The sequence below is a fragment of the Benincasa hispida genome, chromosome 4 (assembly GCF_009727055.1).
Source record: "Benincasa hispida cultivar B227 chromosome 4, ASM972705v1, whole genome shotgun sequence".
Taxonomy (NCBI): domain Eukaryota; kingdom Viridiplantae; phylum Streptophyta; class Magnoliopsida; order Cucurbitales; family Cucurbitaceae; genus Benincasa; species Benincasa hispida.
In genome coordinates this window covers 10,495,732-10,509,647 of record NC_052352.1, presented here as the reverse complement: position 1 = coordinate 10,509,647, position 13,916 = coordinate 10,495,732, and the positions used below count along the sequence as shown (strand labels likewise).

The 13,916-nt window shown below is 35.8% G+C and overlaps 2 protein-coding genes and 1 long non-coding RNA gene across 3 annotated transcripts; 2 read left to right on the top strand and 1 right to left on the bottom strand.

Moving 5' to 3' along the window:
- The first annotated feature begins 6,201 nt into the window (after positions 1-6,201).
- Positions 6,202-7,452, top strand: LOC120076398. Its single transcript, XR_005481542.1, has 3 exons — positions 6,202-6,376; positions 6,494-6,574; positions 6,668-7,452. It is a non-coding gene; the product is annotated as an uncharacterized LOC120076398 (long non-coding RNA).
- A 790-nt stretch (positions 7,453-8,242) lies between these two features.
- On the top strand, positions 8,243-9,251 carry LOC120076397 (zinc finger protein ZAT10-like). Its single transcript, XM_039030214.1, has one exon. The coding sequence runs from the start codon at positions 8,376-8,378 to the stop codon at positions 9,078-9,080; it is 705 nt and encodes a 234-aa protein (XP_038886142.1). The 5' UTR covers positions 8,243-8,375; the 3' UTR covers positions 9,081-9,251.
- Positions 9,252-9,469: 218 nt separating this feature from the next.
- LOC120076396 (QWRF motif-containing protein 2-like) lies at positions 9,470-13,431 on the bottom strand. Its single transcript, XM_039030213.1, has 6 exons — positions 11,580-13,431; positions 11,103-11,222; positions 10,773-10,889; positions 10,596-10,685; positions 10,224-10,331; positions 9,470-10,135 (listed from the first exon to the last, which is right to left on the bottom strand). Exons 1-6 carry the CDS (start codon positions 12,981-12,983, stop codon positions 10,079-10,081), a joined length of 1,896 nt encoding a protein of 631 aa, XP_038886141.1. The 5' UTR covers positions 12,984-13,431; the 3' UTR covers positions 9,470-10,078.
- Between the last annotated feature and the right edge of the window lie 485 nt (positions 13,432-13,916).

Here is a 13,916-nt window from a genome sequence, read left to right as displayed (position 1 = left end):
GCCATACATTTTTTTTTTTCCTTTTTAATATTACCACATTCCACCTTCTTTTTTTTTTTTTTGTTCTTTAATTTTCCATTATATAAAAACAATTTCTAAAAATATTTATTATTTTAATCTTAACTCTAAAAAAAGTAAACATTAAAAAAAAAATAACTCATTAGAAAAAAAAAATATAATATCTAATTATCTATTAAATATACTAAAAAATAATTCACAATAAACAAGGTCGAACATACTAAGGCGGATCCGTCAGTCGACTTTCGAGTAGTAGTCGGCGTTGTTGACTTCAAACGTGAGAGTGCTCCGGTGTTTCTTGATGTTGACTCTTGGTACCTTGCAGGCGCCTTCATAAATATAAATATTCATTATGTCTCCTACGACTCCGTACCATGTCACGATGCACGTCGATGAAGCGCAAGGACCAGCCTACTTGAAGTCGATGAATGTCCTGAATAACCAAATGCTTGGCGTCATCCAGTCACGGACTTAACATTAATTAGTTTGACCTCTGCTAACAGTATTTAGGGGGCCAAACTCCTTCACATTATTGTGACAAACCTCACAAAATCATCCTCTTCCCAAATAACAGGTCCTCTTAAATTTTAGGAAGTGGTGGACAGGTAACAAAGTATATCATACATATAATAGAATGTCCTCCATTATAGCTTTTTGTCACCACAATATAACAAGAATTAGGTTCGGATTCAAGTTCGCAACCTCACGCGACTCTAACTGATGTGCAATCTTGTGAATTTAAAAAATCTAGACAATATTTAAAATAAATTTTAAATTAAAAAATAAATTAACTGAATATTCATTCATTTTCCAGTTATGACCCACAGGCTGCTTCCGGACGAGTGGACGTAGTGCCTGTGATATATATCTATTACCAATGATATATTCTGGATGACATATGTGTTTCAAATTGTTCAGAACCCCTAACTACAATGAAAACTTTGCACGATAATTGCCATCGCACTAATCAACATGTGCAACCTTTTTTGGACCAATCGTCCAGTTTTAGACATATCATGCAGTACTGGTTCAATATTAACAGCATGACATCCTGGCTGAAAGACCGAATCTTGTCACTGCTTGTCCGAGTGAGATTTTGTCAATCACCAAATGGTATATTGTATCAAACAATATGTATGTGGACTTTAAATTCGGCTTCTCTGTGTCAATTCTTGTTAATATGACACATTGCATACAAGAGATATTTAGGGCAATATATGAGGAACATCTTGTCACAACCTTGGCCATAGTTTAATTAGAGTTGTTGTACGGGCGTCCCCAAACTATACTGAAAACAAAAATTACATATCAAGAAATAAACAATAACATAAAAAATGTGGAAGTAAAGATAAATCAAATTTTAAGTTTAGGTACATGTACTTGTTTTTCAGGTTGGAAGGGCAGATCAACATGGTGTTCTATACTCGGTTGGAACTTACAGATGGTCGTTGCGAGAGTTCGTATAGGTCCACTCGACAAAATTGTCTCTCGCACTTAAATTGTTGAATGAGTAAATGTGAAAAAATCATATGATAACTAGATCATGATATAAAAATTAAATGTCGAAAATGGTTTTTCAACACAAGCAACCAGGTAACCGAGAGATACTGTAGGCTCTCCAACTCAACTAGCCTCAATGTTAAATCATATGCACTACTGGAGTATTCTACTTGGGATGCCTATAGTGAGAGTCGCTCCAAGCCCATTCGAAGATCGCATCAAGGAATAAGGAAATAACAATAGATAGCCCGAGCTATCCTCAAACACTTATTGTACCTTACGTCTTCAAGCGCATCTATACCAAATAAACCATATCAAGAGCGCGTTGTATGTGCCCAGTTATCTTCGATTACACTAATAAAACCGTCAATGCCACGCGGCAGTGAGCTTAAGAGAAAGGTGTAGGTCTTAAACTATAGTTGGGGAAGATGCACGGGGAACAATGTGCAAATATGCATGAAGCTCGAAACAGAATTGACTTGAGTAATAGTGAGTATTCAGTCTCATAAACAGACTTCCACCCATCAATCTTCTAGGAGGGTTGCTGATTCTATTATTGCTCATGTTGCGGCTACATCTGTAACTATCATACATGCAAAATCGACTCTCAACGCAATCGGTACGGACCTTCTAAGTTTATAGAAAGGCGTGGCTTATTACCTCAGTGCGGCATCGATGTCTAGCTTCTCGCTATTATATCTATGTTTCTATAGGAGGATATGAATCGACATCACACATTACAAATTGTATTGGTCGACTGAACCCATTATTTAAAATACCAACTTAACCCTATCTCTGCATAGTCTTTAATCTTTGTGTGCTGCAGGCATGTGGGTGATGTTGAACGGATCGCACAATGAGGCACAAGTGACAAAAACTCCAGAGATAAGTCTTCTCATCTCTTCTCTTTTGGTATTCTCATTCTCTTTCAAAATCTCGCTATTTCCCTCTCGCTCTTGCTCACGCTCACGCTCTCGCTCAAAATCTCGCTCTCGAATTTGATTGGGAAGTTCAGTGGCAAAAAGAAAGAGATTCATTAGCTCGTTATTTAGTCATACTTGCTGAGATGAAAGAATCCGTAAAAATTATTCAACAAGCTTTGGAAGGAATTCCAGGGGGACCTTATGAAAATTTAGAAATACTATCAAATCCAGAATGATAATTAAACAGATTCAATAATAATGTTAGGAAGATCAAGGTCGAGGGTTCAAAGTTCGACATACAAAGGAAGGTCGAGGGTTCAAAATTCGACCTATCTAGGTCAAATTTTCGACCCTCGACTTATTTAAAAGAAAAAAAAAATATTTTTACAAATAGTTTGAAAACAACAATATTTTCCTAAATAGTTTCTAAAAGGATAATATCCTTTTAATTTTCCCGATTATTTCATACTTACATCCTAATTTCTCAAAATAAGGTTTATAACTCTTTTCAATTTTTTTTTAATATTTCATTTCCTCTTTCTCTCTCAACTCCCGTTCTATTTCTTTATCTAAATCTCTTTGAGGGCCGACTTAAGGTATAAGTAAATGAGTTGATCGTCTAAGACCCTTATTTTAGAAAAGTTTCATATTATATATATAATATACTTATTAGTACTTTTCGTAAAATTTTAGTTATAGTGTTGAAAATATAAACTATTAAAAAATTTCATAATAAATGGACTCATAAACTCTCTCAATTTTGATTGGCTGGCATTTCAAATTTATTAATCTTTTATCTTTTTGTTCATAATTCCTTTCACATTTCCTTAAAAATTTCAACTATTAATAAGGGTGTATATGGGTCAGGTTGGGTTGGGTCGAGAGGATTTTGTGGACCTAGGTTGGCTATATATTCGAATAGGGTCTCCAACCCTACCCAACCCGACCCTACCCTTGAAATTCGGGTTGGGTTGTCGGATTTTTATTTTTTCTTTTATTTTTTTATTAATTTAAAATGCTTAAATTTGTGTACAACACATATTAATAACTAAAATTTCATAAAACTCAAATGTTAAATATCAAAATCCAAGATAATCACAAACTCCAATATGTTTACTAGAAAATATGAATCTAAATATGAAAAGCTCAAATAAGAAAAAAAGAGTAGTTAAATTGATTGAATCTAAAAAAAAGGTGTTCTCGATAAATCTGTTATTGGAAGTAAAAGTAAATTTTTTAGAAATTTTAAAAGTTGAAGATACTACTAGAATATGTTTATTTGATATGTTATAAGCACAATTAAGGAACTTAACTTTATATATCAAATATAAGACAACAAAGATGACAATAGATCTAATATGAAAGGAAAACAACAAGGTGTACCAAAAAGATTACTGGAGATCCTAGAGCATTTTATACACCTTGTGGTTGTCATAATTTCAATCTACTACTTTCTAACATGAGTTGGTTAACTCATGTCATAGAGCTATGACATTTTCCGAAGTTGTGCAACGTATTTATCTATATTTTCTTCGTCTACAAAACGGTGGAAACTTTTGCTAGATCACATAACCAACTTGACTATCAAACTATTGTCACAAACATGATGGGAAAGTCGAATTGAAAGTGTTAAAGCAATAAGAGTTCAAGTGCCTCAAATAAGGGACGTTTTATTAAAAATAAGAGAAACTAATAAAGATCTTGAAGTGAAAAGTGAAGGTAATTGTTTAGCTACTTATGGATTTGAAAATTTTGAATTCTTGTTAGGCATGACTATAGGTTGCGATATCTTATTTGTTGTAGATTATGTGAGTAAAGTCTTACTACATAAATATATGCATATTGATGTTACTTTAGATCACTTAAAAGGTTTAGTTTTATTTTTAAGTAAATATAGAGAAAATGAATTCATAGATGCTATGATTTCAGCTAAAGAAATTGTAAATGATATAAAAATATAACCAATATTTCGTGAAAAAATAATGATTAAAAAAAATAATTCGATGAGAATGTTGATATTGAAGAAACATGATCACCTGAAGATTTTTTTAGAATTAATTACTTTTATTATATTATAGATCGAGCAATTTCTTCACCTAAAAATAGATTTGAACAATTTCAAGTATACAAAAATATTTTTTAACTTCTTATTTGATATGAAAATTTTAAATTCGTTAGTCATGATAAATTGAAAAGATATTGTATTAATCTTAAGAATACATTAAAACATGATACATTTTCTGACATTAACCGCTTAGATTTATTTTTTGAATTAAAAATAGTAAGAGAAGTCTTGAAAAATGAAATTAATTGTCCTATTAAAATATTAAATTATATAAAAAAAAAAGTAAATGTTTTTCCAAATGCATGTATTGCATATACAATATTATTAACAATACTAGTAATGTCTGCTTCTGCTGAAAGAAACTTTTAAAAATTAAAATTAATTAAATCTTATTTAAGGTCGACTATGCCGTAAGAAATATTAAATAAATTGGTCATATTATCCATTGAAAATGATATATTAATGAACTTCGATTATCAAAATTTAATATATAATTTTGCATCTCAAAAAGCAAGAAAAATAAATTTTAGATAATATTTTCTATATGAAGGCCTCTTTATCAAAATTTTGCCTAAGGCCTCATATGATCTCGAGTCACCCCTCATCTTCTTCCTATAGATCCCTTCTCTATATTTCATCTCTTCGATAACGATAACACTCTCTTCCCTATATTTCACATTTGATGGTAGAAATGATGATGACAAATGAAGTTGTTTTTCTTCCTTTGGCAACGCACAGTGGTCAGTGACAATGAACAAATTTTTTTCAAATGCTAAACAAATTAAGTGTAGACGAAAAGAGTGAGAAAGTGAGCTAAACTAGAACAAGAACGAGAAAAAAAAATGATACAAAAGAAGTTTGATCATACCAGCAAAAGGTTAGAGAACTTTCGGGCAAATATTAATTTGTATCAATTTAAACCCTAAACTAAGAATTGTATTAATTTAAATTTTAAAGTTTGTGGGTTGTATCAATTTAAACCCTAAAATTTCGGATTTCCATCAATTTAAATCCCAAACTAATAATTGTAGCAATTTAAACCCTGAACTTTATATTTTATTTTGATACACTTATGAAAATTCAGGATTTAAATTGATATATTTATGAAAGTTCAGGGTTTATGAGAGTTCAGGGTTTAAAATGATATATTTATAAAAGTTAAGGGTTTAAATTAATACAGTTATTAGTTTGGAGTTTAAGTTGATACAATCTCCAAAATTCATGGTTTAAATTGATACAACTATTAGTTTAGAATTTAAATTGATACAAAACCTAAAGTTTAGAAATATAAATTGATATTTACCCAAATTTTTTTTTTTTTTTTTAAGAAAATAGGTCATTAGTAGAAAAATTGTACACATTAACAATTAAGGGTAGGTTGAAATGATAATATATAGTTGAGTGTGAGGGGCACGGTTCATGGTACTTGGTAGTTAATTTTGGGGCGAGGACAAAATAATGTAATAAACTCCCAAATTGCGGAAGCCGCCTCTCATTTTATTTATGGTTTTAATTTTCAAAATAAAGCAAGTTGAGATTGAAGCATTCAAAATACCGCGTTTTTGTCATTTATGACTAAAATTCAATCAAAGAACTTTGACTTCTAACTCAACCATTCCATTACCCCAACCTCACCATATAACTTACATCTCATTTTACTTCTTCCCATTAGATTCATCCATTTTTCAACTTATGATTCATACAATGAGATGAAGGTGTTTAATGTCTTCTTTTTTATATTTATAATTTAATACCATAGTAGGTGTTGAGGGTTGCCTTCAAACTCCAATTCATGGAAAACGTGCCCTCGAGCAATGTCCAAAGTGCGAGAAAAATTAAGATGAGGCATCAAAATCATGCAATCTAAAAGGTAAAAGTCAGAGTCTCTAGTTTCAAATCGATTAGTCGAGTTGGTAAATATACAATGATAAAAAAATTATCAAGTTATGCTTGGTCTGACACCATGTAGCTTCCTGTCACAAACTAGCCTGACATTGCCAGAGTTGATGCAAATATCAAAGAAAGGATATTATAAATAGCCTCATTTGACGACTCAAAAAGGAGAAGAGTAAGTAATCTCCAAAGAACGATCGTGACTTTACCCTTGTGTGCATAGCCAGGCAATACACTCCACGTACTAATTTAGACATTGGTTTGGTAGGCTTGACACCACATTGATATGAGGATCTTTCGTGCAAGTAAGCTCAGAAAGCGAGATCAGACTAAGAGAAGTGAGTTGGAGGTCAAGTCAATGAGGGGCTTACAACAACGATGAACACGTGTAAGATCTGCACCTCAACAATAGATGCTATACCATAAACTAAGAAATTTTTTCATGGATAACCAAAATATAGTTATGCTAATGTTAAATGACCTAAAAACAATGAAAACTAACATTTTGCTTAAGTAAAAATTAACCAACCAACGTTGAATTCTTCCTTGTAGCCCATTCACAATCGTTGGTTTGCACCCATCGCGAATTAATGAGACTCCAAATGCGATTACAAGGTGCTATCACAAAGTTAGTTTTCATTATTTTATATAGTTTAGGTCATTTGACATTACCAAAATCAGAATTTTGTCATTTGGACAAAACTCTCATAAATTGATGGTAGAGACATCTTTTAAGATCTATTGAAAGTATAACCCAATTTAGGAATTTAGAAGTGTAAGAGACTAAAATCTTGGAAGTTGTAATGCACAATACCAAAAGAAATATTTTGGCCTTAATCAAACCCATGTTGTACCGCTAAAAACACAGCGTTAAGCTAAAGAATGAGAAATTGACCTTGCTTAATCAGTCGGGAAAGGATTTTTTTTTTTTTACCCCTTTTCTCCCTAAATAGGAAGGGAATCATTTTGGGGAAAAAATAACCTCTTCAATATAAAGAAAAATATTTTTTTTAAAAAAAAATATGATCATATTAAATATAATTTTAAATGTTTTAAAGATCAAACCTTTTAACTAAAAAATATATGAAATAAAAAGTGGACAAATGATTTATAAGGTGCTTCGAATTTAAATTTTTGTAAACTATTTAAGTATACGATACTCATAGAGATATATCTTCACTAATCTATCTATGATCTTCTCTTATTAAACCAATACAATACAAGAGTGTGTTTAACCCAAAGAGTTGGAAAGTAGGAGTCTCCCTAAACGTTATAACTTCTTACTCCTCACTATTTCATTTCTTATCCCAAATACCCCTTAGTGACACTCCAACAATCCAATCCTTAAATAAAGTATCACTGAACCTCTCCTCAAGTAACCATTCTATCCATTTAGCTCTTATCAAGACCAACTACTCTTTTCTAGAGCACACTAACAAATCGGTAGGGTTAAACCCTAGATTTCCATTATGATGATGGTATCTTTTAGGCTCACAACTTTTTTATTCTATATTCGAAGATTCTCCTAAGAGTACTAGACCAATTGCATGATTCGATGAAATATATGATATTGTCAACTTTGAAAATAAGTCCGAATGAATTCCTAATGTCTCTTGCCAATAAACTTGTGCAATCATGATGTTCTCTATTTCTAGTCAATGTAAAACTATATTTATGTGTATAGAGGTTGCATATGGTAAGGCGGTTGAAAAAGTCAGCGCAGCCACGTCCTAATAGTTTGACCGAATTTTGATCGCCGCCGACAATCCCCTAAACCAAAACGTGCTCACTCTGTCTTCTTGCCCTCCATCTTCCTATCACTCCTCACGCAACTTCCTTCCTTTTTTTTTCTTCTCTCTATAAAGCTCCCCACTTTCCTTTCTTTCTCCTCCAAATTCCAAATACCCAATTCCCAATTCTCAGTTTTCTTCTATTTGATTTCAATTCCTCTGAATTCTCAACCTTCTCCTTCATCTATGGCACTCCAAGCTCTCAATTCCCCTACCATGGCCGCCCCTCCTCCCTTTCACTTCGATGACGTCTCCTTCCTTCAGCCACTCAAGCCCTGGGCCAAGCGCAAGCGTTCCCGCCGCCCTTCTCTCGATGATTCTCCCTCTGAAGAAGAGTATCTTGCTCTCTGTCTCATCATGCTCGCCCGCGGCGGCGGACCTCGTTCCTTGCCGGAGCCTGTCACCGCCCCCAAGTCCGTCTACAAGTGCCCCCTTTGCGATAAGGTTTTTTCCTCTTACCAGGCTCTGGGTGGTCACAAGACTAGTCACCGGAAACTCACAACCGCCGACGACCAGTCCACGTCGCTCTCCGGCACCACGTCCAACACCACGACTAACTCCAGTGGAAGAGCTCATGTATGTAATGTTTGTCACAAGTCGTTCCCCACTGGCCAGGCCTTGGGTGGCCACAAGCGCCGCCACTACGATGGCGGTGCTAGCGCCGCCGCGAATCACCAGAGCTACAGCGGGATGACGTTGACGTCGTCGGAGGGAGTAGGTTCGACCCATACAGTTAGCCATAGCCACCGAAACTTCGACCTGAACATCCCGGCCTCGCCGGCTTTGTCACCGAAGCTCTTCTTCCCCGGTGACGAGGAGGTGGAAAGTCCTCTTCCGACGAAGAAGCCTCGGTTCCTCTGGATGCCGGAACCGGAGATCTCGCTGAATTAGGACGATCCTTCCCGGAGTTGAATCAAAATTCATAATTTAGTTGAATTTTTATTTTTATAAAATTAGTTTAGCTGATTTTTGGGATGTAGAAAGAGGGGTAGACAAAGACATGGTTCAGTTTAGAACTTTGTATCACTGAAAAATTCAATTAATTCTTTTTTTGTTTTTCAACCTGGAAGATTCTATATGCACTCACAGTTCTTGAATTATGCAAGTGGAAAGAGAATTGCCATCATGACAAGCACCAAAGCCTCCATGTGGGATGGGGGGTGGCCTAATTCATTGTAGGAGAAAAATAACAAACTCAATTGGGCAATTCTTAAAATTTGGTAAACTACCAAACTTCGACCCATAAGATTTCAACTGCAATCTTCAACGTTAGATTAGAGTAGGTGGTAAATTACCCAACTTCTAATCGGCCCATAAGATTTCAACAGCAATCTTCAAATGTTGGATTAGAGTGGGTTTGTAATCATTTTCAACTTTCAAGTGCAATGAATAAATCTTTTATGAATGAGATAGAGGTAGCAAAAATTTATTGCATGTGGTCATTGACCTATGAATTGGACTATGTTTTCACAGTTCACACGTAACCAGTCGAAAGGAGTTTTCATACTCATCTATCATCAGCCAAAAAGCACTATTTGCCTATTTTTCCACAAAAACCAAAAGTTGGAGGCCAAAAAAGGCAGGGAGACAAAATAAAGCAATTAATGAGAACTACATCATTAGACATTTACAAAAAATATTGCCCTGGCCTTTCTCTAGAAGAAAGAAAGTACATGAATGTTGTAAATTTTGATCCACTCTAGAGCACCACAAATTTCCTACCATATATGAAACACTCGCAACTTCTATTGACTGACCCTGTCAATGGATCTTTTATTTCTTCTTGTTTCATGAATTCAAGTAAAAAGAATGGGTTTTTAATTATCTGGCATGAACTTTAGGTCTAATAAGTGCAGTCAGCAGATACCTGTCTCTGTCCTGCTGCCCTGTTAAGCTGGTATGCGTTCTAGTTGCAACATGTGTGTTCTCAGGCTGAATTCTTTTACCTGGTTAAATATATTTTTTCATGTGTGAGAGAAAAAACAGGAAGAAAGAGGGATGAGTGAATGAGAGAGAGAGGAAACAAAGTGATACCTGCATGGATGCTACTGTAGACAATAGATCGTTGCACTGATCAAGCAATGCACGCTCATGTGCATTAACATCAGCAAGTTTTGATACCACAGAATTCACATCTCCAACCTATCATCATTAATAAGATACACTTTTTAATCATGTGTTTAAGCTGTTTAAGCTGTGTAATTCACAGGTGTCTTTAAACAGAAGAAAACTTAAAATACACCAGTCCTCTACTTGCTGCTGTTGACAAATGACCAAAATTGTAGTGTTTGTACCTTTCAAACAAATTATAGAGGACGATAGCAAAAAGAAAATCCAACTACTAGACGCACAAAAGTGACAAAGTTGAATACAGAAAGTTCAAACAACAGAGAGTGGGATTGTAACCTTTGGTAGCCATAAGTTTAAGGAAGGTGCCATTGCTTGCATCACATCAACTGCTGAACAAATAGCATCCTTGACATCCTGGACTTCAGCCTGTGACGAAGAGATAAATGCATAAATAAACAAAGAATGAAAAAACAAACGTGATGATAAACATCCATACACACAGATGACACGCACCTTAGCCCCTTCATCAACTGGCAAGCGGAGGGTTCTAGCTTCCAGAGCATCTGTAATACCAGACAGAGAGCTGGAAAAGTCTTGATCCAGAAGATCCAACTCGTCCAAACATGTCATCTACATTTGCAAATCACAATAATTACCAAAGTCTAGGTAAAGACACTAGTGTCAACAAAACAATCTAATGAATATTCATGCAGAATTTGATCTGTGATAACTGATAACAAGAGGGAGCCTTACGAACCTAAGTGGTTTAGATAACAGGATACACAACAAGAGAGGAGAAAAAAAGAATAAAGAAGAAGCAGAAGAAGCAGCCGCATATCTTACTTGAGACTCGAGGATAGAAGCCAGCTTCAGTTTATGCTGAAGTAATTGCAACTCGTGTCTTTTGGCTATAACAGATTCACGCAGTTCTGAAATACCATTCCAAGCACTGAAGAGGTTTCTCTGACATAATGAACAATTAAACAATATAAGTAAAGTGGTTTGAACTCCTAGAGTCAATTAGGAGAACAGATTAGAAAGATCGATAGAGTGGAAAAAGATAATGCCAATGCCATGGTGGGAGCTGGAAATTTGGTGATCAGATAAACAAGAATGGGGGAAAATAAAAGACCAACTAACAATAACCAAGAAGCCTAAGTTATCACAACATATTAATTTATCAGAAAAATGCTAAACTTCAGTTTAGAATCAGATCAACTTCCCTTTTTGCTATATTCAAACATAAATTGGAACAGATTATGATGCAAATCAGGACAAGGATCAACAACTACTTTCAGTAGATAAAGCGGAGAATCATACCTCTGCATTCAGGCTCTGGACAGAAGAAATGATATCTACTCTAGCATTAACAAAACGCCACTGTAAAAGCCTGTTGTTCAACATCTTCAATGAATGTGCATCAACCATCCGGCTATCCCCCATTTTTCCCTTTCGAACATCATTAGCAAAACTCAAAGAAGATGGTGTGCTACTCCATTTATTACCAAACCCATTTGTCACTGAGCATCTTACACGAGATGGACTTCCTTTTGAAGGTGATGATATGGATATGGATGATGCTAAAAGCTTACTTGGGGATGCAAGACCAACTGGAACTCGAATAGGAGACGACTGCTCCATGTTGTTATTTGCAACCTGGCGAGGAGATGATGCTGGACTATCAATTGAATGCTTCTTGGGAATATTTACTTTTGAAGGTACTGAAGTTTTTGCTCCAATGTTCTTAGATGATGGAAAGCCCGGTTCTGGTTGCCGTCGCAACCGGTTGTTAGTCTCCTGCCAGACTCTTGCCGGTACCACAACGACTCGAGGGCCACGCTGTCCTTTTCCGGTACCACCCTCCTGTGTTCCTGAATTACTACTACAAGACACGCTCTCAGAATCGGAGGAAATGTCTAAACTACTAGCTGAAGTTCCTTCAGGAAGAGGCTCTACCGCCTTCTCCAATTGTACATTTCCAGAATCAGTACTAAGTCTTCCATCAAATGAAGATCTGTCTTCGGCAAACGAATTCTGCAGCGCTCTGACTACACTCCCAGACCCACCAGCGACTTTCTTCCGTTCATCCGTACAATCCAAACTCCTGCTCATACAATTCGCCTGCCATTGATTACCCTGCCACCGCTGCTGATCTACAGGCTTCATGTTCTCCGTCTGATCACCGCCGCCAGTACCTCTTGTCGGTGTGTTTGTTTTTCTCTGCTCTGAGATACCCTTCCGAATACCAGGAGTCGGCGCGGGCTTTGCCTTACTAACCTGCAAAGGAAACGATTCGCCTTGGAAAGAAACCGATAGGCTCCGTGTCGAATTGAACAACAGCTTCTGAGCCGCTGACATCTCACCCCTACCATTACCATGACCAAATCCGAAATCCAACGAATTAGGCTGTGGAGTCCCTCTGTGCGTCCTCTCCACGGATTCCGACCGCCTGAACGACGGCATCGGAGTCAGAACAGTCGCCGAAGTAGACGTTCCGGAAACCGAAGGGGAGGGACATCGTCTCAAAACCGATGCAGAAGAAGTGGAAGTGGAAGATGACAAGTACCGAGAAGTGACTTCCCTGGATTTGGGCCGTCGAGCGGCGGCACCATTGTCGGGATCAGAAGGTAAAAGAGGCGGCCTCATAGGGTTTTGAGAGTGAGGCACTCTCTGAGACTGAGCCACGGTTTTAGGATTCAACGTCGTCGAAACAGCAGCAACCATTATTTCCGTTCAAAACAACGAACTCCGGTCTTGAAACCTTAGTTTTTCACTACAGATCGTCTCAACATGAATCCGAACCAAAAACCAACAACTTTTCCCAGCAAGTAGAAAGTAATCTCAACCAATTCCAGATGAATCTGAACGGAGGAGTGGGATGTTTGCCCTAGAACAGCCAAAATGAGTATTCTGAAAAATGACCGTTAGAGTTTGGCCGGAGAAATACAAAGAAGAGAAGTGAGGTTGTGGAAGAAATTCACAACGGTCATTGACGTCACTGTTTTCTTTTATATTATTGTTATAAAAAACATAAAATTTTGAAACAGGATGGGGAAGGTTGGTTTAATGACTACTCGCGACTGTATAACAAAATTGCTACTCGCGTGGGTTGGATGCAACGTGTCCGAATTTTTGGGTCCCAGATATGAGTTTTCAAATGCGCGTGGAAATGGGTTATGCAAAAGAGACAAGTCTAGTGAACGTTGCAAACTGTGGGCTGACGTGGATCCCCCATTCATCGATCAAGAGACGTTGTGGAAAAATGGCATCCAAGAAATTTTCCTTCATTTTTAGGGCAAAATGTAGTGTACTTATTTTTATGGATTATTCACCCATGTATTAAATATTATTATTTTTTGAGTAAAACATAATAAATGTATAAAAGTCAGAATACATCATTATAATTTTTTTTTTTTAAAAAAAATACTTGCCTCAAAATTATAATAGTAGTTGCAATTATATCATTAAACTATCAATTTTAAAAATTGAATTCTCAAAATTATATAAATTAAAATTAGGTCAAATTGGACCTTCAAACTTATTTATACTTGCTGTATTAAAATAGTTATTCCTTTGGGATTGTTATAGATTTAAAAATAATTGCTAGCGGGACTTTTAGAAGAAAGTAAGTAAAATAGTGTGGTAAATTTCAATTTA

Coding starts and splice junctions, on each gene's coding strand:
- LOC120076396 (XM_039030213.1), bottom strand. CDS start 12,983: ATGGTTGCTGCTGTTTCGACGACGTTGAATCCTAAAACCGTGGCTCAG. Junction 10,890..11,102: donor CTTCTATCCTCGAGTCTCAA/GTAAGATATGCG, acceptor TTGCAAATGTAG/ATGACATGTTTGGACGAGTT. Junction 10,686..10,772: donor CAGTTGATGAAGGGGCTAAG/GTGCGTGTCATC, acceptor TCTTCGTCACAG/GCTGAAGTCCAGGATGTCAA.
- LOC120076397 (XM_039030214.1), top strand. CDS start 8,376: ATGGCACTCCAAGCTCTCAATTCCCCTACCATGGCCGCCCCTCCTCCC.